The sequence below is a fragment of the Anas platyrhynchos genome, chromosome 2 (genome assembly GCF_047663525.1).
Source record: "Anas platyrhynchos isolate ZD024472 breed Pekin duck chromosome 2, IASCAAS_PekinDuck_T2T, whole genome shotgun sequence".
NCBI lineage: Eukaryota > Metazoa > Chordata > Aves > Anseriformes > Anatidae > Anas > Anas platyrhynchos.
This window is the reverse complement of record NC_092588.1, coordinates 303,149-323,935: the sequence shown is the minus strand read 5'-3', so window position 1 is coordinate 323,935 and position 20,787 is coordinate 303,149. Positions and strand designations below refer to the sequence as shown.

At 54.3% G+C, this 20,787-nt stretch overlaps 1 protein-coding gene and 1 long non-coding RNA gene across 3 annotated transcripts; one reads left to right on the top strand and one right to left on the bottom strand.

Annotated features, from left to right (window-relative positions):
• Positions 1–28: 28 nt before the first annotated feature.
• On the bottom strand, positions 29–18,767 carry LOC140001772 (uncharacterized). Its single transcript, XR_011807305.1, has 3 exons — positions 18,663–18,767; positions 17,782–18,069; positions 29–629 (listed from the first exon to the last, which is right to left on the bottom strand). It is a non-coding gene; the product is annotated as an uncharacterized lncRNA (long non-coding RNA).
• On the top strand, positions 9,020–14,753 carry LOC113842960 (epiplakin-like). Of its 2 annotated transcripts, none has more exons than XM_038175267.2 (2): positions 9,020–9,162; positions 11,607–14,753. In XM_038175267.2, exon 2 carries the CDS (start codon positions 11,653–11,655, stop codon positions 14,584–14,586), a length of 2,934 nt encoding a protein of 977 aa, XP_038031195.2. In that variant the 5' UTR covers positions 9,020–9,162; positions 11,607–11,652; the 3' UTR covers positions 14,587–14,753. The 2 variants fall into 2 exon arrangements, with proteins under 2 accessions (XP_038031195.2, XP_071890245.1); XM_072034144.1 differs by having other exon boundaries at positions 9,095–9,129.
• Positions 18,768–20,787: the final 2,020 nt, after the last annotated feature.

Below are 20,787 nucleotides of genomic sequence, written 5' to 3'. Positions count from 1 at the left end.
TGGCTATTTGCTTTAATTAACTCAGTTGCATCCTCGAAAAATCAAGTTCTCACCACGGTTTTTGTAGCCGATAGGTGAAAGCAAATGTAGATTTGCTTTGGAACTCCTTACCATAAACTGCTGCGTAGTCCAGAGAGTCGCATGGGCTCAAAAAGGCATGGGACAAATTACTGGGAGTGGGCTGTTAAATGCATGGAAATACTCAGTCCCAGGAGGTTCCTGAGCCACAGTTTACTTGGAGATGGGAGACACAATCAGGGAGGTGTCAGTACGGGCTTGCACTGTTGTTACATGCTCAGGGTAGGCTCTGACACTGGACAAAGCTGGCTGCGGCATAGTGGAAATGCAGACCTGTGCTCTGGGCTGATTTAACTGCAATTGAACTTGCCACCACCTTAATTATGAGCACATCGAAACACAGGAAATGCTGCAATTTACTCGAAGTGACACACTGTCATGGGGATATTTTATAGCTCTCAGGCCTCTCTGTACTTTGTATTGGAGTTAGTTCAGCTTCCTCCCACACCAACCTGCAGGCACTGAAATTCCAGCTCCAGAGGGACTCGATGATTTAGGCTCCCATACAAACCAAAAGGCTTCATATTCATCTTCTAGACTTCTACTCTTTCCTGGAAATGGATTAGAAAATGCTTAGCCAAAATCAGCCTGAATGGCCCATATGTGTCGCCAGATCTCACAGTCCTACATCGTGCTATGGTGTAAGAGGGCCCGTGGCCAGCTGCTGCATGAGAGAAGGCACTGGGATGGACAGGCTCTTGCCCTGGCACAGCACAACCATTCCTATCAGAATCACAGGATCATGGAATGGTTTGGGTTGGAAGGGACCTTAAAGATGATCTAATTCTAACCCCCGTGCCATGGGCAGGGACACCTCCCACTAGACCAGGTTACTCAAAGCCCAGTCCAGCTAGAACTAGAATAGCTTAATCCTCAGCGAAACATCAGCATGCCATGGGCTTGTTGGGAGGAGGCTCACCAGGAAGGCACTGTAATGCTGAACTAGGAAGTGCAGAGGAACAGCAGAGGAGGGTGTTCATCAGGAGAGCATAGAGCTAGATCAGACAAAATGATGATACAGACCAACACAAAGCCCTGAAATCCCCGTGCAGGCTGACACTGCGGAACTGGGAGGGGGCAAGGTGAGCATCCAGACGTGAGGGCCCCTCTGTGCCAGGACTGAGCTGGGTAAACAGGCAGAAGGGAGGGCAGACTCTGAGTGGAGAAATAAAAGGGGAATAGAAATATAAATTACACACAGCAGGCAAGCAGGTAATGCGTATTTACTATTTCCCCTAAGAAATGGGTTGTGGAGGAGCAAGAGGGAGATTTCTGTACACAGTCAAACTGTGGCAATTGCTGCTGGGGTAAGGAAATTGCTGCAAGAGCTGAGGAAAGGCAAGGCAAGGCCTCTTAGCAAGGGAGCCAGCAGTGGAACTGCGTGTGTTGGGAGGGGGAAGCGCGTGCTGGGAGCAAGGCTGCTTAACACATGCAGACACAGGCTGGGAAATGCTGTGAACAGCAAGGGAGCAGATAGTATTAAGTTATTCAGGTTAGTAAAGACATCTGCCAGCTGCAAAGACTGCTGGAAGACCAAACAACATACAGTGGGCGGAATAAAAAAGGCAGATTATGTTCAACATAGGTGAAAATGCACAAATGGGGAGAAGCAGCCCTACTGTGCACATACCCAACTCTGAACTGTTGCAGCTCAGCAGCAAGAATTGTGATAGAGTATTTGATGTGTGCTCAGCAACAGCCAGAGTAACTCAAATGTTAAGATTAGGGATGGAGCAGAGAACAGGGAAAGAATCAGAGAATCACAGAATGGCTCGGGTTAGAAGGGCCCTCAAAGATCACCCAGTTCCAAGCCCCCTGCCATAGCAAGGATGCCACCCACTAGATCAGGTTGCCCAGGGCGTCATCCACCCTGGTCTTGAGCACCTCCAGGGATGGGGTATCCACAGCTTCTCTGGACAACCTGTTCCAGTGCCTCGCCACCCTGTGCGCAAAGAATTTCCTCCTAACCTCTAATCTAAATCTTTTAGTCTTTTAGTTTAACACCATTCCCCCTCATCCTGTCAATATCTGATTGAGCAAAGAGTTGCTCTCCACTTTTTTTATAAGCCCCCTTCAAGTACTGAAAGACAGCAGTGAGGTCACCCTGGATCCTTCTCTTCTCCAGGCTGAACAGCCCCAGCTCTCTCAGCTGTCTTCCTAGAGAGGTGCTCCAGCCCCTTGATCATCTTCGTGGCCCTCCTCTGGGCCCTCTCTAACAGCCCCACATCCTTCTTGTGCTGGGGGCTCCAGACCTGGACACGAGGCTCCAGGTGGGGCCTCACGAGGGTAGAGCAGAGGGGGACAACCACCTCCCTCCCCTGCTGGTCACCCCTCTGTTGATGCAGCCCAGGACACAGTTGGCGTTCTGGGCTGCAAGTGCACACTGCCAACTCATGTCAAGCTTTTCGTCCAACAGAACCCCCAATTCCTCCTCTGTAGGGCTGCTCTCAATAGGTTCTTCTCCCAGTCTGTACTCCTTTCTGGGATTGCCCCAGCCCAAGTGCACCACCCTGCGTTAACATGTAGACTTGTTGAACCTCATTACGTTCACATGGGCCCACTTTTCAAGCCTGTCCAGGTCCCTTCAGATGGCATCCCTTCCTTCTATCGTATCAACCACACCACTCAGCTTGGTGTGTCATCTCTAATTTGCTGAGGGTGCACTCGATCCCACTGTCTACGTTGCAGCTTTCCCCAAGTGCTCTTAGCAGGCTGTTCCGCCAGGCACCACCATCCATGGCCCGTGCCCGCGGACAGACGCTTGACACTCGGAGAAGGGCAGCAGAGCAGGGCAGACCCCACCAGCTGCATTCAGCTCTGCACATCCCACGGCGCCCAAGGCCAGCTCTGCAGACATCCCTCACAGCCAAGGCTCTGCTCTGCAAGTCTGTGGCATGCCAAGGCGCCCTGCAGCCCCCACCAGAGCTGGAGCTGTGTCTGTGCCATCTCCCCACCCGCCCTCAGAAGACAACAGGAGCATGGGATGGGGACCTGGGCCACTCCATAAGCATGTATACCCCCACTGTGCCCAGGAGCCACAGAGCAAAACCCTTATGCCAGGAAGCTGGGAAGTCAAAAGATAAGCAAGTTCTCTGGAAAGGTGTCAGGAAGCAGCGGCTGTACACTGCTGGCACCACCCCAACCACCCTGGGGATTATTGTCCTCCCTGCCCTGCCACAGGCCAGGTGGCCTGAAGCACCAGCGAAACGCTCGCTGATCCCCGTTTCCCAGGAATCACGTGTCTGCATGAAAGATGCTTGAGAGTTTCTTTCCCACAGAGTACAAAGTTGCGCAACCGCTTATCTCCAAGCCAGAATAAAAAGGATTTTTGTCTTTTCTGTTTGCCTATGGTTGCTGCCTGTGCCCATCCCTTCGGTGCTGGGTTTGGCCGGTTCATTGCGTTTGTTAAAACAGCACATAGAATCAGAGAATCATAGAAACTCCTAAGTTGGGAGGGACCCACAAGGATCATTGAGTCCAGCTCCTGGCTCCACACAGAACCACCCAAAAATCAAACCATGTGCCCCAGAGCATTGTCTTCTTTAAAAGCGACAGGCTCAGTACCATGACCATGTCCCTGGGGAGCCTGTCCCAGTGCCCAATCACCCTCCCAGTAGCCTGTTCCTAACACCCAGCCTGACCCTCCCGTCGCAGCTCCATGCTGTTCCTTTGGGTCCTGTTGTTGGTCACCAGAAGGAAAAGCTCAGCACCTGCCCCTCCACACCCCTCATGAGGAAGCTGCAGACCATTGTGAGGCCTCCCGTCAGTCTGCTCTTCTCTGGTCTCAACAAAACAAGGGACCTCAGCCACTCCTCATGTCCTACCCTCGAGACCCTTCACCATCTTCATAGCCCTCCTTTGGATGCTCTCTAATAGTTCTATGTCCTCATATTGTGGCACCCAAACCTGTATGCAGTACTCGAGGTGAGGTTGCACCAGCATTGAGTAGCGTGGGACAAATCTTTTGTATTCTTTCTTACATTGCTCAGCCCAGCTCCCTGGGGGTCCAGCACCGCCAGCTCACGTGGCTCTGCAGGTCCCAAGCCAGCCCCACGCCAGGCAGGAGAGCATGGGCGGCTCTGCGCCTCCAGGCACCTCTGCTGCAGGGAATCCTGGTGTGAGAGCTCCACACCGTGGGTCTGGTTTTCTTTGCTAATATTGTCCCCTGCTGCGTGCAGAGGCTGCCCGTGTGTGGTTGCAGCAGGAGGGCCCTGCCCTCTCCACGTCAGGCAGGAGGCTGTTGGCTGCTGGGTGTCACCCTCTGCCAGCGTCTGGGGACGGCTGTGCACCAGCAGCGTTACACCCAGGGCTGCGTGGCTGCAGGGACCGGCGGGGAGGGAGTTGTGTCAGCACCTGAGCCCTGGCAAAGGAGGTTTCCCAAATCAAACACTGCAGGAAAACAACATTCCCCAAACACCCCGTTGCCAAAGCTGTCTCCCAGCTCTCTGATGTGGTTCGTGGCTGCTCCAGCCAAGGACACCTACACCTTCCGGCAGGCGAGTCCAGGCCACGGCTGTGATACCCGGGCCCCGGTGCCTCCATGCCAGGCTGTAGGGAAGCTGCAGGACCGGCCGGTGAGTCACGGAGCAGCGCGGTGCTGCACTGCGGGCACAGAGCATCCCATGGGGCTGCGGCCCGGCCTTGCTTTCCATAGAACTGCAGCGAGGGGCACTTAGAGGTGGAGGCAGCAGATGCTGCGGTTTCAGGCACCACCTGAGCCCTGCACACTCACATGGGTTTTCTTTACTTAGCGGGCAGCTGTATACAATCAGATAGAGCTGGCTGCAGCTGCGTGGGGGCCATGGCAATCCAGCGCCACACACACAGATCCTGACACGACACAAACTCTCCCCAGGTGGTGATGCTGTCACCTCCCTGCCCTGTCCCCAAGCACAGGATGTGCGGTGCCTTGAAGCCCCTCACTCTCCTCAGGCACAGAGGCACAGCGTACTGGGGGTGCCGCAGCACGGCCAGGACTTGGCAGGTGGGATTGGGTCCCCCTGCCCAGGGCAGACCCCATCTGCAGCCGCTGCTGCACTTTTCCCAGCTTCTCCCACAGCAGCTCACATGCTGCCCGCCTGAGCCCCTGGCTGAAGGGAGGGCAGCAGCCGTCTGGCAGGTGGGTGACAAGGAGGTGTTGTCTCCAAACAGCCCTGTGCCAGAGTCCAGAGTGCGGTATATCCAGAAATGCTGGCTGGGTAATGGGCCTGTAGCGTGCAAGTGACAGCGCCCTGACGCCCAGGCAGCTCCACGCTGCTCGTCAGGCTGTCTGGGAAGGGCGACTGCAGGTCAGTTAACACCCAGGCCTGAAGCCAAGCGAGAAGTCAGCATTCCTCTCAAGACAGCTTGAGCAGTTTCATCTCCATTCTCACAAACATCCAGCTCCTGGCACTACAGGCATGTGAAAGTCACTGTATTTTGGCTTGTAAACCAAACTAGGAACTGCAGCCCGATCCAAAGCCTTGTGCTAATATGCAAATTACAAGAGGTACAGTGTCAGCTTGCAGCTGCCTTTCAGAAAAGTTAGATGGAATGGGTAAAACAATCGGCATTGCTCGGCAAGAACACTATTCCCAGATTATTTGTAGGTTGTGTTCTAGTGCTTTCACTTGCTAAAAGGTCCTATCGCTGTTCACAGCATGCGTACTGCTAGGATAGACCGTGCCATCTGCCTCGCAATGGACCTACAGCAGCCACCACCCAGGGCAGGGGCTGTCCTGAAAGGCATCCTCACTGAAATGTCTCCAGGACCAGGGGCAGACTGGGAATGGGCCTGAGGAACAGCTTCAGGAGAATGAGAAGCAGGCCCCGTGACATCAGGTCACCTGGTAGGATGCTGGTGATGCTCCGAGGCAGCAGACAGAAAGACAGGAGCCCTCCTTCAAATCTCAAGGCTAATTATAAGCCCCGGGAGCAGGGGGGAGGGATGGAGGCAGGTCTGGAGACGGCACAGTTGTGCACACCTGGGCACTGGCTGCACAGTACCGGCCAGGCCCTGCATCCCCGTGCCTTTAACACACCAGTGCATGGCAGCTTCGGGAGTGGGGCTGAGGGAATTTGAGCTCAAGCCACAAAGACGATGCTGAAGGCCAGAAGGAACATGACTGTGTCTAACAGCGGGTAGCCAAAGCAGCAAGTGAAATGGATGGGACCGAGGTCTGGTATGCAGCACACATGCAGCCCCAACCAGGGGGAGCAGGGTTTCAGTTCTGCATCACGGGGGTTGGAATTTATGAAGGTGAGAGGCTCGGCATTGCCTGTGCTGTATTCCCTTTCCCTGGGAAAGGTGTGCAAGTGCCAGCGTCACCCATGGGACACAGGAACGTCTGCCTTGTGGGCACCCTTCCTCTTCAACAGCCCCTGGGGAAATACCTCTCTGGAGACAGCACAAAGTACAGCAGAGATCAGCTCACTTAACCCATCTCCAAACAGCCTTGGGTAGTGCCTTAGAACATGTCCTGGAAGAAATAAATTGCTTCAGGGTTGAAATGAAACAGTTTCATCATGTCTCAGAAACAGACTAGTAGTTAGGATAAAATACTCGGTCCTCATTCGGGGAAGAGTCATCCTGCTCTCTGCTAATGAGGGAAGAAGCTGGGAATGGGGTCCCGGTGAGGCACCATCGTTTCCAAGAGATACAACTCTGTGTAAGCCACCTGGTACCTGTGACCAGGTGGTGACATTCAGGGATGATTCACTGCAGCTGATGCTTGTGTGCACTGTAGGTCGCCCAGCTGCCCTGGGCAGCCAAGGTGGAGCAGGTCCATGCAGCCGGTGGTTGCTTTGTGGACACGTCCTACAGCAGATGTGTTCAAGTGGTCAGAGTAGTCATGCTCAGGATTTGGGTGAGTGTCCTGGCGTGCTCTCCATGGCTATAACGGGAGCCTGGGCTTCAGCTCCGCAGGAGGCGTCCACTGTGGCGAGATAAATCATAGCCTCTGTTCTGACAAATGCAAAGTAACGCATCATCAAGGGAAGCCGCCAACTGCCAGCACTTCAGAGGTGTCTAAACAAGCTGGGCCAACTCCAGATAGTGGCCCAGCGTCACTGGGACAGCTCAGGGGAGCACGCTGCATGGCTGCAGTCAGTGCTGAGTGGTGCCTGGGGAGTGCAGGAGGACCACAAAGCAAAGCAGCTTAACACTGCCTGCTGGTACCCACCCAGCCAGGCTTGTGCACGGGGTCCTTGCTGTACAGAGCAGGATCCTGAGAGAAGAGAGATGGGATCCCCCTTCCTGGCACAGGCACCCTTTGCACCCCTTACACTCAGCTTGTGCCAAGGATGCAGCCCAGAACAAAGCCTTTCCTGTAGCCCATCTCAAACAGCTGAACCTTAAAACCTGCAGAGAAATGCAGTTAGCAGTGTACTTGTGGCATCAGTAACTCTAGCCAACATAACACAGGCTGAAAACAGATGTCAGGCAAGGAAGGGCTTCTGAGGGGTGAGTAAAGACGACGGAAACAGGTCCTGTGTCCACCTTCATCCCCAAGGGCAGAGGGACCTCCTGCCCAGGTGTGCTCCCCACAGCCAAACCGATCTCGGTGAGTCAGAGGGAAAATGCATTCGTGTGCTGATCATCCAGTCTGGCAAGCACCTACGCAGGTAGGAATGTGCACCCAAAGCAGGACAGCCAGGGAAGGAAGGGCACGGGCAGGCAACACCTCCTCCACACAGGGGCACCAACTCACACACACCCACACAGGGTCACACCAGCACACACGTGTGCAGCTGCATGTGCCAGCTCACACAGGCATAGATGCGTGAGCACGCGTGTGCTCTCCCCTGCACACGCACAGTTACATGTGCCAACACCGAGTTACTTGAGCACATACAGTCACACACATCAGAGGCACGGTCACACGTGCAGGTTTACGTGAGCACATATGCAGTCACAGGTGCACACAGCCACAGACAAAACCAGCACCTGAGCACGTTCTCAGCTGCACAATTACACATCAGAACAACCCAACCAAAACCACCCTTGTGCTGGAAGTGGGCACTGGTTAAGCCTGTTCACCAGAGCTGTGGCTGTGGTCTGATGGGACATGGCCCAAACACGGGACTGCTTCAGCCCAACTCAGCCCAAAGCTGGCCAGAGCCAGCAGCCTGCCCTGCCAGCCAGATGGAGTTCTCTGCGAGCAAGCAGTCAACCAGGCACCCTCAGCTCCTGGGGAGCCACTGGCCAGGCATTGGGCTGGCTCCCCCTGCACACCAGGAGCATGAAGGTGATGGAGCACTGGAACAGGCTGCCCTGACAGGTTGTGGAGTCTTGCTTCGTGGAGGTCTTCAAAACCCACCTGGACATGGTCCTAGGCAACCTGCTCTAGGTGGCCCTGCTTGAGCAGAGGGGATGGACCAGATGACCTCCAGAGGACCCTTCCAATTTCAACCATTCTGTGATTCTGAGAGCTTTCCATCCTGGAGCTGCTTTGGCCCTGGGAACTGGCCACCCAAATCCACCTGCTGCGAGGAGCTCCTGTGCCTGTATGGTCCAGTTCACAACCCCATCAGGGGACAGGCTGGATCTCTGTCCCCCATGGGAGCAGAGAGAGCTGCATGAGGTGGCTGCAGCTCCCTACCCCAGCCTAGGGGCTCAGCCAAGGCAGGCTGAACAAGCCCAGATGTGCAGAGACCTCCAAGGCATCTGGGACCCCAGGCAGAGCAGTCCATGAGCAATCGTGCTGGGTGCCTGTCAGGAGATGGTGGTGTCAGGGTCCAGAAACTGCACCGTGCCCCTGCATCCTCCACGGACACATTCACCCAAGCTCCCACCAGAGATGCACCCCACATCTTGCAGTGTAACCAGTCACTGTCCCCCTGCCCCAGACCCCGCCACCCCAGCTGGGCTCCCAGGACAGGGGCTGCTGTGACACTGCAGAGGCATCGTCTCACTGGGGTGGTCGGATGTATACTGGCTGGCTTGTAGCACGGGGCAGGGCTGGTGTGTCATCCCCAGGGGCGGGGAAGCGAAGGATTTAAATTAGGCACCTGCCTTGGCTGCTCATCCTGGCTGAGAGGCGGCGGGAGGAGGAGGAGGACCGGAGCCTGCTGGTGAGCAAGCCGCTCTGGATTCGTGTCCAGCAGGTAGGACACAGCCTGTCCAGAGGGGGCACTGGGGCCACCACACAGCCTAGCACAACTCCTGCCTTGCATGCTCCATGTACATACTAGATGCCTGCAAGGGATGCGGAGACCTTGCCTCTACCCTAAAACCTGCCATTCAGAGGGCAGCTGCTGAAGCCCAGGGCTTGGCTGCACAGGAGGTCTCCAGGCATGAGGTGGCCTTTCTAAGAAGGGACAAAGCGACAGAGTGGCTGGATGCCAGGGCTGGATGGAGCCACTGCTCCACGCAACACGCTATGCATCCTCTGTACTGGAGCTGAGCGGGTCAGGACGCTGGGACATGGGAGGGAGGCAGCCGGAGCCGTGGGACCTGCCCGAGCCCACAGGAGCTGGTGCCGACTGGCGCGGTGGGTCTCGGCTGGGAGCCCGGCAGCGGGAGCCCACGAGGTGAGCACCAGGCTGGGGGCTGTGCTGACACGCTCACGCTCCCTGGGGTGCAGGCAGGGCTCGGGACCACGGCAGCGCCAGGCCACCCCTGCTCACCCCAGCTGGAAAAATGCTTCCACTGGGGGCTCTTGGGCTGGGCTGCTGTGACAGCTTGAAAGGACAGCCAGCTCCTGCCCCGGGAGCTTCGTGTGCAGCCAAGCCCCGGCATCAGGAGGCCTGATTAGAGACGAGCTAATGACAGCCTGCCGTTGGGCAATGTCTCTCCCGAATAGGGTGTTCACACGACATCTGTGTCCTATATAGGTGTCGCCTGCTCCAGGGCGTGACACCGGCACTTTGCCTTGCCCTGCACCGAGTGCCACCCGAGCAGGCGGCACAACGAGCCCACCACCCTGCGAGGGCTGCCTCAGTGGAGGCAAGAGAGTGAAAAGAAGCTGCTCTCTAGGGCCAGAGCCCCAAGGTGGGCCAGAGCACCCACATGAGAAAGGCAGGGGCTGGTCTGCAGCTGCTGGGATCCAGCTCTCTTGCAGCATGATCCATCTACACCTGCATCAATCCAATATTTAAATGTATCAAAGGCAATGACTCAGAGGCTTTTAGATCAGTTAGGTAAACAGTCAGGGAATTAAGCTGTGACCTTGATAATTAATGAGTTAAACATATCATTAACATCAGTCACTGTAGCTTTATGGGAGATGGGTGTTCCCAAAGAAATGTTTTGGGGTTTGTTTTTGCCATTTTTACAAGCCTGTGGCCTCATCACCACATGATACTGAGGATGCTGAAAGTTTACAGGGCTCCCAGAAGAAACCAGGGGACTGCATGGCAGAGATCCCTCAAGAATTACTAAGCAGACTCAAAAGGCATCCAGTTTATGAAATCCACTGTGCTAAAAACAGTTAGAGATTACCACAGAAAACAAGTAAATGTTATATATATTGCCTCATTTTCTCTCTTCCCCTGATGTCCACTTATAGCTCAAGATGGAAACGAGACCCTGGGCTACACCGACCCTTGGTCAGACTCTGCATAGTTGTTCAGATGTCTGCTCAAGAGCACAGCCACCTTCCTCTAGCACATTTCAGCCAGCATAACTGGAATCTTGGTTGGCAGTGCTGCTTTTACGTCTGGGGGTACCCGCTAGACTGACTGTGACTCGTCACAGTAATTGCTAAGTACCTGTATGAATGGGAGAAACCACTGCAAGCAGCCATTTACAGCAAGCTTCCTGAGGTACTGGCTCTTAGTCCACCACAACTCTGTAATTTTACATATAGAGAGAGAGATCGATATACATAATTTTATCTTCCACTTTACCTACATAACAATTAGCTGAAACAAAGAATGACCATTCACTACCTCCTGCAGCACAGGGTCTAGGAGCTGCTAGTGAAAAGACTTTCCCTGCAAAGTATGATTAAATCACTGCTGTCATTACCTCGGGATGTTGCAGAGGCTGACACCAAACCCAGACTCACAGCCACAACTGCACAGATCCATAAATGGAAGCCTGTGGTGGCTAGTAGAGGGTGGTCTGGGGCAAGCACAGCCCAGGCGGTCCCTGCATGCCAGAGGGTTCAGCCAGCAAGATCAGTCTTTACCATCCTGTTGTTCCTACAGCAGTTTTCGTAAATATCTGGAGACAGCACCCCTGCCCTGCTGCAGAGACAGCACGCAGCCAAACAAACCTTCCCATTGACCACGCCCTTGTCCCCAGGCACTGGAACTGGTTAGAATGGTCCCCAGAATGGTGTTTGGCATGGGCCACCCAGCCATCCCACAGAGGATCCCCACATGCAGTTAAACATTAATGTGGACCACAGAGCAGTGTGAGCATGCCTGTGGCATCAGCACTCAGTTTTGGAAGAGAAAAACGGAGTGCTGAGGAAAAAAAAAATAAAAATTTTTTTTTGGAGAAAAGCTGTAGTCAGTTTTTCTGAGTATGGGTGCTTCACACACACCACGAAACCTGCTAAAGAACCTGTGTCTCACCAAGTCTTCTCTTTCTCTCTCCTCAGACGAACACAGTGCTCCACAGCAGCAGGACTGTTGCCCAGAGACAACATGAGTGGACCCCTTCAGAACGAGTCAAGCAACACAGGAAGCAACTTGAATGGAAGTGAACACACAGAGATGTGTGGTGGTGGGAGTAACTTCATAGCTGGTGTCTTCATCCAGGCCAAGAATAAGAAGATGAGCATCTATGATGCCATGATGAGGGGGCTCCTGACGCCAGGCACGGCCCTGGTGCTGCTGGAGGCACAGGCTGCCTCAGGATTCCTCACGGACCCCGTGAGGAATGCCAAGCTATCGGTGAAAGAGGCACTGACCGCGGGACTTATAGGCAGAGATTTTTATGAGAAGCTTCTGTCAGCAGAGGGAGCCGTGACAGGGTACACAGAGCCATACACAGGACGCAAGATCTCCCTCTTCCAGGCCATGAAGAATGAGTTCATAGTCAAGGAGCACGCTATCCGCCTGCTCGAGGCCCAGATCGCCACCGGCGGCATCATCGACCCCATCAACAGACACCGCCTCCCTGTGGAGGCGGCCTACCAGCGAGGCTACTTTGACCAGGAGATGTGCCAGTTTCTTCTGAACCACAAGAATCAAACAAGAAGTTGTTTTGACCCCAACACGCACGAGAACCTCACTTATACACAGCTCCTCCGCCGCTGCGTGCCCGACCCGGACACGGGGCTGCTCATGCTCCAAGTGATGGACAAGGGCTCGGTGCTCTACCAGCTGAACAAGGACGCCCGCAAAGCCCTGCAGGCTGCCCGCACCACCGTCAGCGTGGGGCTCTTCCAGGGCCAGAGCGTCACCGTCTGGGAGCTCCTCTTCTCTCGCTACATCTCTGATCGCCAGAGAGAGGAGCTGCTGAGGAAATATAAGGTGGGGACGGTGACCATCCCAGAAATGATCGCCACTCTCACTGCCATCATCACCAAGGCAGAAACAGGAAACCAGGATCTGAGCTCGTCCACAGTAACACCCAGCTGTGAGGTGGGATCACCACAACCAGTACAGGATACACACTCCCAGGAGCAGCAGTTGAGAAAGTCATTAAAGTCTGCGACCATCTATGTCACTGCTGGTGAGTTCCAGGGACAAAATGTTTCCTTGCTGGACCTGCTCTTTTCCAAATACATCCCTCAGGGGAAGCGGCAGGAGCTGCTGGAGCTGTACAGAGCGGGCATACTGACCACAGAACAGGTGGCTACTGCCGTCACCAACACGATCAACAAGACAGAAGCTGCCAATACCACACTTGCAGTGAATACCAGAAGTCCACAGAAGGTGGTGACAAGGGCAGAGGAAAATGGAGATGATGTTTCAGCACAAGATGCACAACTAGATAACGTCTTGAAGTCTACCACCATTGACATGCCAGCTGGTGAGTTCTCTGTGTGGGACCTGCTCTTCTCTGACTACATCTCTGAGGACAAAAGGCAGGAACTTCTGGAGCTCTACCATGGAAGGGTATTAACCCTGGAGAAGATGATAACTGTTGTCACCACCCTCATTAAGAAAAAAGAATCTACAGGCAGGAAATTCCAAATTTCAGTGAAGACTTCCAACAAGGACACTGTGCCAGTGGCAGAAGAGAAGCATGCTGTCTCCTCCAAAGAAGAACCATGGGAAGCAGCCTTGAAAAACACAGTTGTTGACATGGAGGCTGGAGAGTTTCAGGGCCACAAGGTCTCCGTGTGGGACTTGCTCCACTCAAAGTACATCCCTGAGGAGAACAGAAAGGAGCTGCTAGAGCTGTACCAGGCAGGAGAGTTAACCCTTGAGCAGGTGAAAACTGTTGTCAGCACTATTGTAACCAAGGCAGAGGAAGCAAGAGCAGCGCAAGCAGCACATGAGAGTAGTTCAAGGGCAGAGACAGCAGTCACTGAAGCTGAGCACACCCACCACCTGCAAGAGGACAGGACCTGGGAAGAAACCCTGAAGTCCACCACAGTTGAGATGGCAGTGGATGAGTTCCATGGGAGGCAAATCTCTGTGTGGGACCTGCTCTTCTCTGATTACATCTCTGAGGACAAAAGGCAGGAGCTTCTGGAGCTGTACTGTACTGGGACACTGGCCTTGGAGCAGATGATAACTGTTGTCACCACCCTCATTAAGAAAAAAAAATCTACAGGCAGGAAATTCCAAATTTCAGCGAAGACTTCCAACAAGGACACTGTGCCAGTGGCAGGAGAGCAGGATGTTGTCTCCTCCAAAGAAGAACCATGGGAAGCAGCCTTGAAAAACACAGTTGTTGACATGGAGGCTGGAGAGTTTCAGGGCCACAAGGTCTCTGTGTGGGACTTGCTCCACTCGAAGTACATCCCTGAGGAGAACAGAAAGGAGCTGCTAGGGCTGTACCAGGCAGGAGAGTTAACCCTTGAGCAGGTGAAAACTGTTGTCAGCACTATTGTAACCAAGGCAGAGGAAGCAAGAGCAGCGCAAGCAGCACATGAGAGTAGTTCAAGGGCAGAGACAACAGTCACTGAAGCTGAGCACACCCACCACCTGCAAGAGGACAGGACCTGGGAAGAAACCCTGAAGTCCACCACAGTTGAGATGGCAGTGGATGAGTTCCATGGGAGGCAAATCTCTGTGTGGGACCTGCTCTTCTCTGACTACATCTCTGAGGACAAAAGGCAGGAGCTTCTGGAGCTGTACTGTGCCGGAACACTCCCCATTCAGGAACTCATCAGCACCATCAGCAGCATTGCAATTGACAGCAAAGAAAGGAAACTTGCAACCCTTCCCCAGCAGACAGTGGATCTCCTCCAGACTGAGGGCTCCTACATTACCTTTGGCCCATTCCAGGAGCAGAAGGTGTCAGTATGGGAGCTCCTCTCCACCAAGCAAGTCTCAGAGTACAAACGAGAGGCACATCTTGACACTTATGGCACAGGGGGGCTGACTGTGAACAAGATCACCATCACCACCACTGTCGTCACAGGCCCACAGGGAAAGAAGAGACACCACCAGGACCACTAGCACTACCTGCCCCAGAAGAGAATTAAGCTCTACCTCCTATGGAAAATGCAACCTGGGCTCTTCTGAGAATTGGCTCTCCATGCAATACAGTTATGGACAGGAAAGAGTGGTGATGAACCTGTGTGTGGAACATGGTGGTCTCCTGGTTAAACTCTTTCCTGTCTCAACTACTACTTCACTCAGAATGTTTTTGCGCAGTGGAGCATTCCTGGGGGGAGGGGGAAGGGAGATTTTAGGGAGGGCATGGGAGGGCTTGTGGCTGTCACTTCCTGCCAGACTCACACGGGCACTGACAAAGGATAGGGAAATGTGGGGTCAGCACTCACAGCAAATGGGTCAGAGACTGCCACCAATGGGATCAGGCAGAAACCACAAAGCAGGAGCTATGGGCAGCACAACCGGCAGCCCCAGAAGAGCTACAGAGGGACAGACCACCTCTGCACGGGATAGCTGGGACCCTGGCCCTGCTGAGGAGCAAGCAGTGCGGGCAGCACACATGGCTGCCGTCACCTGCAGGACATTTTGCATGCATTAACTTAAAGTGGGATTGGGCTTCTGGTGCCAAGGCTCTGATGCCAGCAATGGTGAGCAGCTGCTGGGTGCACTTGCAGGAGCCCAGAGCTATCAGGGGCAAAGGGATGCCACAGGGAAGGGGGCTCCTGTGTGTGCCAGGGACACCCTGAGTCCCTGTGCCCTTGAAGGTCACTGCTCACTGGGGAGGGAAAGCAGCTATGAGAGCGTCCCCATGCTGCCTGGCACTGAGCTGAGCAGCCATGCACATGTGCAACACAGATGTGTGCTGCAAAGTGTATGCACTGAGCGTGCATGCAGGTACCACAGAGCCATGTGTGCACAGCACCGCACGTGGGGCTGGACCTGCCATGCCCTGGGGAGTCTGGCATTGCGTTCAGACATGGGGGGGTGAGGCACAGCCTGCAGCATGTGTCTGTGTTCGCGTGTGCATGTGTCACCGTTACAGGTGTGTGTGTGTACACGTATGTGTACACGCCCCTGTTACACTGCCGTGTGTGGCACAGCTCTCGCCCACCATCTGTGTGGATGTGACACTGCGTGTGACACCAGTGCTGCCCCCTGATGGCTTCAGCCAGGCCCTCAGCTGGGCCATCATCCTGGGCCTCATCCTGGGCCTCATCATGGGCCTTCAGCTGGGCCCCGCAGCCGGGCCTCAGCTGGGTTGGGGCCTGAGTCAGGGCCCCTGGCCGCAAACCTGCAGCTGCCCCATGCCACTGTCCTGGGCTGCAGCTGCCCTTCACTGCTGCACCTGGTGTTGCCCTCGGCTATGTGGTGGCTCGGTATGGGGTATGCTCGGCTATGTCAGCTCCCCTGCCAGTGTGAAGCCACGAGGGGCATGGCTGTCTCTCAGCCTGCAGTCTGAAACCCCCAGCCCCATTCAGCCTGGGAATGCAGCTTCTCCCAGTGACAGACATGGGCTGGGACAGCACTCCTGTACCATTCACCAGCTGATCCAGTCCACGTCTCAAGATAGGGACCCCTAGCCTGGACCCCACACATCCCAAAGCCTCCCCAGAACCCCCAAGGCTCCCACAGACAAAGCCCCCTATAGCATGGGGATCCAATGGCCCCCACTGTCCAAACCAACAGCTCCAACCCTGACTTGGGCACCCAGGCCTTGGCCGGCCATCCCATGGGGTCTCATCACCACCCAGCAGGTCCCTGTAGTCCCCTGCTCAAGGTCCTCCTGCTTTGGGAGTGGGCATGGCATGGCCTCCCTGCTTTGCACCCCAGCACCAGAGCCATGCCTGGGCTCCCCAAAACTTCTGCCATCCACACAGGGCCACAGTGCTGGGGCCAAGGCGCTCTGCTGGGCTCTTGAACACACAGGGTTGGGTGCCCCAGCCCTGCCAGCCCTAACGGGAGATGGAGAGCAGCACCCAGCATGCTGCACAGCCCTGCTCCACGCTGGAGCTCACACATTGCTCCATGCTTGCTGCCTTCCCAGCTCTCTGCTCACAAAGGAGCAGTGAGGATGCAAGCCAGTCCTTTAGCCAGAGCTCCCAGGGATGAGTCCCACCACTGAGGTACACACAGGGGAGAGGGACACGTTTGTGAGGCCTGTTCGGACCCTGAGAGTTACAGAGGCTGCCAGCAGGTTCAGCTGGCAGGTTCAGCCACCTCACCAGGCACACTGTGCGTGCTGTGGATGACACATGCTTTAAGCCACCACAAGGAGCATCTACAGGGAAAGTCTAAGGGGGGAACCCCCGATGTGCCCATCATGGCTGTGGGTGCCTCTGGAGAACACTCCTCATGTACAGAGCCCTGGAGCCATGTGAGAGCCACTCAAATGAGCTGTCCCCAGGGCTGGCCAAATGGCCTCATCCCAGCCACCCTCATAGTGCACGTGGATGGCAACACAAGCCCAGTGCACCACGCACAGCCTGCAGCTCCAGGACACAGCCCGCAGGCTGGAGCATACATCTGTGCTGGGGAAGCACAGGAAGGTGCTGGTGGAGCTTCCCACGGCACTTCAGTCCCAGAGGCAAGGGAGCCAAGGGAGCCATTCCACCAGCAGAAGCTCACTAACAAAAAAGACTAATGCAGGGCTAACAGAAACATGCAGTGTCACAGGGACTTCCAGACATAAGCACCACTCCACAGAGGAAATAGAGTTGCTATAAATTACCAGGAAGGGAGCAGAGAACTGAACAACATCTCCTGAGGTGTTCTTTGTCACAGCTCATTGTCTCATATCATGAGAACGCAGAGAAGCACGAGAATGGTGAAACACAGGGAAGGAAAGAGGAAGAATTGAATAGTCTCCATAGTCTGGAAGAGAAGACCAAGGTGGACAGCATAGTGGTTGGCATAGGGGAGATGACTGTGTGTTTACCATCTTTTTCAACACAAGGACTAGGGCGTATTGCAGAATCCAACACAAAGCCAGTTCAGGTCAAACACATATTTTTCTACATACCGGGCAGCTGAGCTGAGGGACTCCCTGCTGCAGGATGTCCTGGATGATAAAAGTTTATATTGATTCAAAGAACAATCAGAGTAAGCCATGGAGGAAAATCCATCAAGAGCTACTTAATAGCAAGCCAGATCTATGTCTCAGGAACTACCAGGGCCACAAACCCCTGGGGCACAAAAGGATGTACCAAAGAAGTGCTGGTGTATGCTTGCCTTGCTCTTATGCTGCTGCTTCCTACACACCTGCTGTTGGCCACTGCCAGGTTATGGAGCTGGAATGGTCCTCAGAGACCCTCTCTGTATTTCTGCTTCTGGCAGGGAGTTGGCACCAGTCTGTGTGCTACAGGCCCTGGTGTGGACCAAGTGGCCAGTTTGGTGCAGGCAAGCAGAGGACTGTGGGCAGGAGGACTTCTGAAAGGAGTCGGTGCCAGCTTCAGCCTGCCTGGGGAGCCAAGGCTGGGAGGGCTCCAGATGGCTTCCTGGGGCTCAGATTGCACTCCCACAGGAAGTGCTGAATTTCCAAAAAAGAAGCTGAAAGAAAACAGGACATTGTGTAAGGGAAAAGCTGCATACATTTGCATAGTTATGAGCTAGTTGCATAACTGAATGCATCTGAATAGTATCTGAATACTCTTTGGAGGCATGGGGGCAATAGGGGAAAAGAAAGGGTCAGGCAGACTGTGTCTCCTGCCCAGTCCCTGTGGGAACATCGCACCACAGTGGATGCACTGGGTAACTTCTCTGTTTTGTGGAAGATGGTGGGGGTTTAGTGTAAAAGCCCCCAGACATGCTCTGTTGGGATAGGAACAGGAAACCAGCAAGCCCATCAGTGTGCCCACAAGCCAGGCCAAGCCACAGTCACAAGTGAGGAAGCAGGTAGAGTGCCCACAGCACAGACAGCTTTCCTTGTTGAGCGATGGTGTGCTCCCACCCGTGGGAGCCCCCCATGACAGTGCCCCCAGGTCTGGGACACAGCCAGGCTCATTGCCCCAGCTGGAGCACACCAAGCCACACAAACGAAGCCAATGTGGTCAGGAAGGTGCGCCTGGGTCAGCATGCCTGCTCCCTGTCATGCAGCAGTTTACCAAAGAAAACCTTTTGCAAAATCAGGAGGCATTCTATACCTCTGCTCTGGGAATTTGAACCAGTCTTTCACCCCCAGCAGCTTGAAGCCTCCTAGTTTTCAGCCAGTTTGGACTGATTTCCTCTTTATGCAAAACCCATCCATCAGTTTAAGCAGGTCTCCTCCTGCTCCAGTGTTTTTCACTGATAAAGCACCCTGAGCAATCTTATCAACCCTCAACATCTGTTTTGACAAGCTATCTAACTGAGCTGCTCCCAACTCCTCTCTGCATTCCCTCGGTCATCTCAGCTGCTCTTCTCTGCACCTTTTCTATAATGAATGAGTATTTTACAGCATGGCTGGTCAGCACTGGCTCATGGTCTGTAAATCTGGTTCTGTCCAACAGCATTGACACTGCCTTTTCTGGACATAGATCCCAGCAGAGTTAATGCACCAAGTCTTCGTAGCTGCATACATGGCAGTCTACATTCACCCCCATACTGCTGAATGCATGTTGGCCTTTTCTTCCTTAATCACTTCCAAATCCAGGATCCTAATTTATAGCACAAATGTTTGTCCAGTAAGTCCAGGGCATGACTTTGTGTTTTGTACCATTCCGTTTCCTCTCATGACTATTAGTCCAGCCTTCAATGTCATCCATTGCTCCTGAAAGCCATTCCAGCCCTCTGCTCCACATTTCCATTATCTCACCTGTTAGCTAAACTCACTGACACGCACCTGATATTCTGTAATGAAGTCTTTGATGAAAGTATTACATTTTTTGGCTCCTAGAGCCCATATTCCCCTTTCAGCAAAATCCAATCTCCTGGTGGCAGATAGAACGCTGGCTGCGTCTACACCTATGCAGCAGCAAGGCTGCTGTGGGAGACAGAAGTTACTTTTTTGTTTTTGCTACTCTTACAATCTGCTGATTTGTGCAATTATCTTGACTTTGTCTTAACAACACAAAGGGGGGTGAGGGGAAGCAACAAAGTTCCGGGGTGTCTCCACTTTTTTCTCCTACCCCAAAGATGACTGCCACATCATCTTCAAGCTCAGCTGAAAGGCTGTTATTTTCTCCGAACCAAAATTTTAAAGTCAGAGAAAAAAAGGAACAAAAGATAGCATTATGATGAAAGCCTAGCTTAATTTTCCACTTAACTGGTTCTGCTTCTTTTTCTTATAAAAGGTCAAAAAAGTGTTTAAAACTGTTGGAACAGGAAACCCACCAGTTATAATATGATAGCCCAAGCTGCACTTAACTCCTTAGTGCTGTAAGAGCAAGGACGGGGTCACTTCCTCAAGTCCCCTGGGCTGGAGCCATCCCAGGTGCATCAGGCACCGTCCTTCTCTCCCCACACAGGCTGTGCGTGGGTAGGGTGGGGGGTTCGGACCGCCTGCAGGACCCTAGCACTGCATTACACCGACCCCCCATGCATTGCTGAGCACCCATGGGCTCTGCCTGTCCCTGCTCCCCTGCACCCACCGGCGTCCCCCAGGGCCACCACCTCTGCGCAGGTGCAGGGGCAGAGCCCAGCGCCTGCCACACCTCAGGACAGGAGTTTCTGGGGAGCGGTGGGGCTGCAGGGGGAGCCAAGCCAGGAGGGACCGAAAGGAATCGGCTGAGATTTACAAAAGGAAACCACAGGCTGAGGGGCAGGAAATTCCCTGGCAGCCAAACACAGGAGGCCAGGACGTGGAAACACTCGTGGCTGGGTCCAGCCCAGCCCTGCACAGCACAGTGTGTGCTGCTGCCCTGACCACGCTGTGCTCCCCTGAGCACCACTACCTGCAGCCAGGCCTCCCTCTTTGCAAAACAGGCCAGGAGTCAGGAAACTGCGATCGAGCCTCCTGCCAGGGCTCCCGAGCAACCCTGAGCCCTTCCAGATACCGCAGGAGCCTGCCAAGAAAGGGGGAGCAAGGAACAAGGTCTGACATAATCCAGGCGCCCTTTGTGTGCCGCCAGCTACAAGCAAAGAACAAAAGAAAGCCAGCCTTCTCTGGTCCAAGCAGCACCCTCGCTGGCTCTGACAGCTGGCCATCCCTGATAATGCTCCTCCAGTGCCCCCAGGGCTCTGTCCCCACCTCTGCCTCCTGTCCCTGCCCAACTCTGCTCCTTTTCGCCCCTTGCTGCCCTCTGTGCCGCTCCCTCCCACCACCCCCAGTCAGACAGGGACGCCCCCTCC

Bases quoted from the DNA above. Each gene is read 5' to 3' on its own strand.
- LOC113842960 (XM_038175267.2), top strand. From the start codon at position 11,653: ATGAGTGGACCCCTTCAGAACGAGTCAAGCAACACAGGAAGCAACTTG.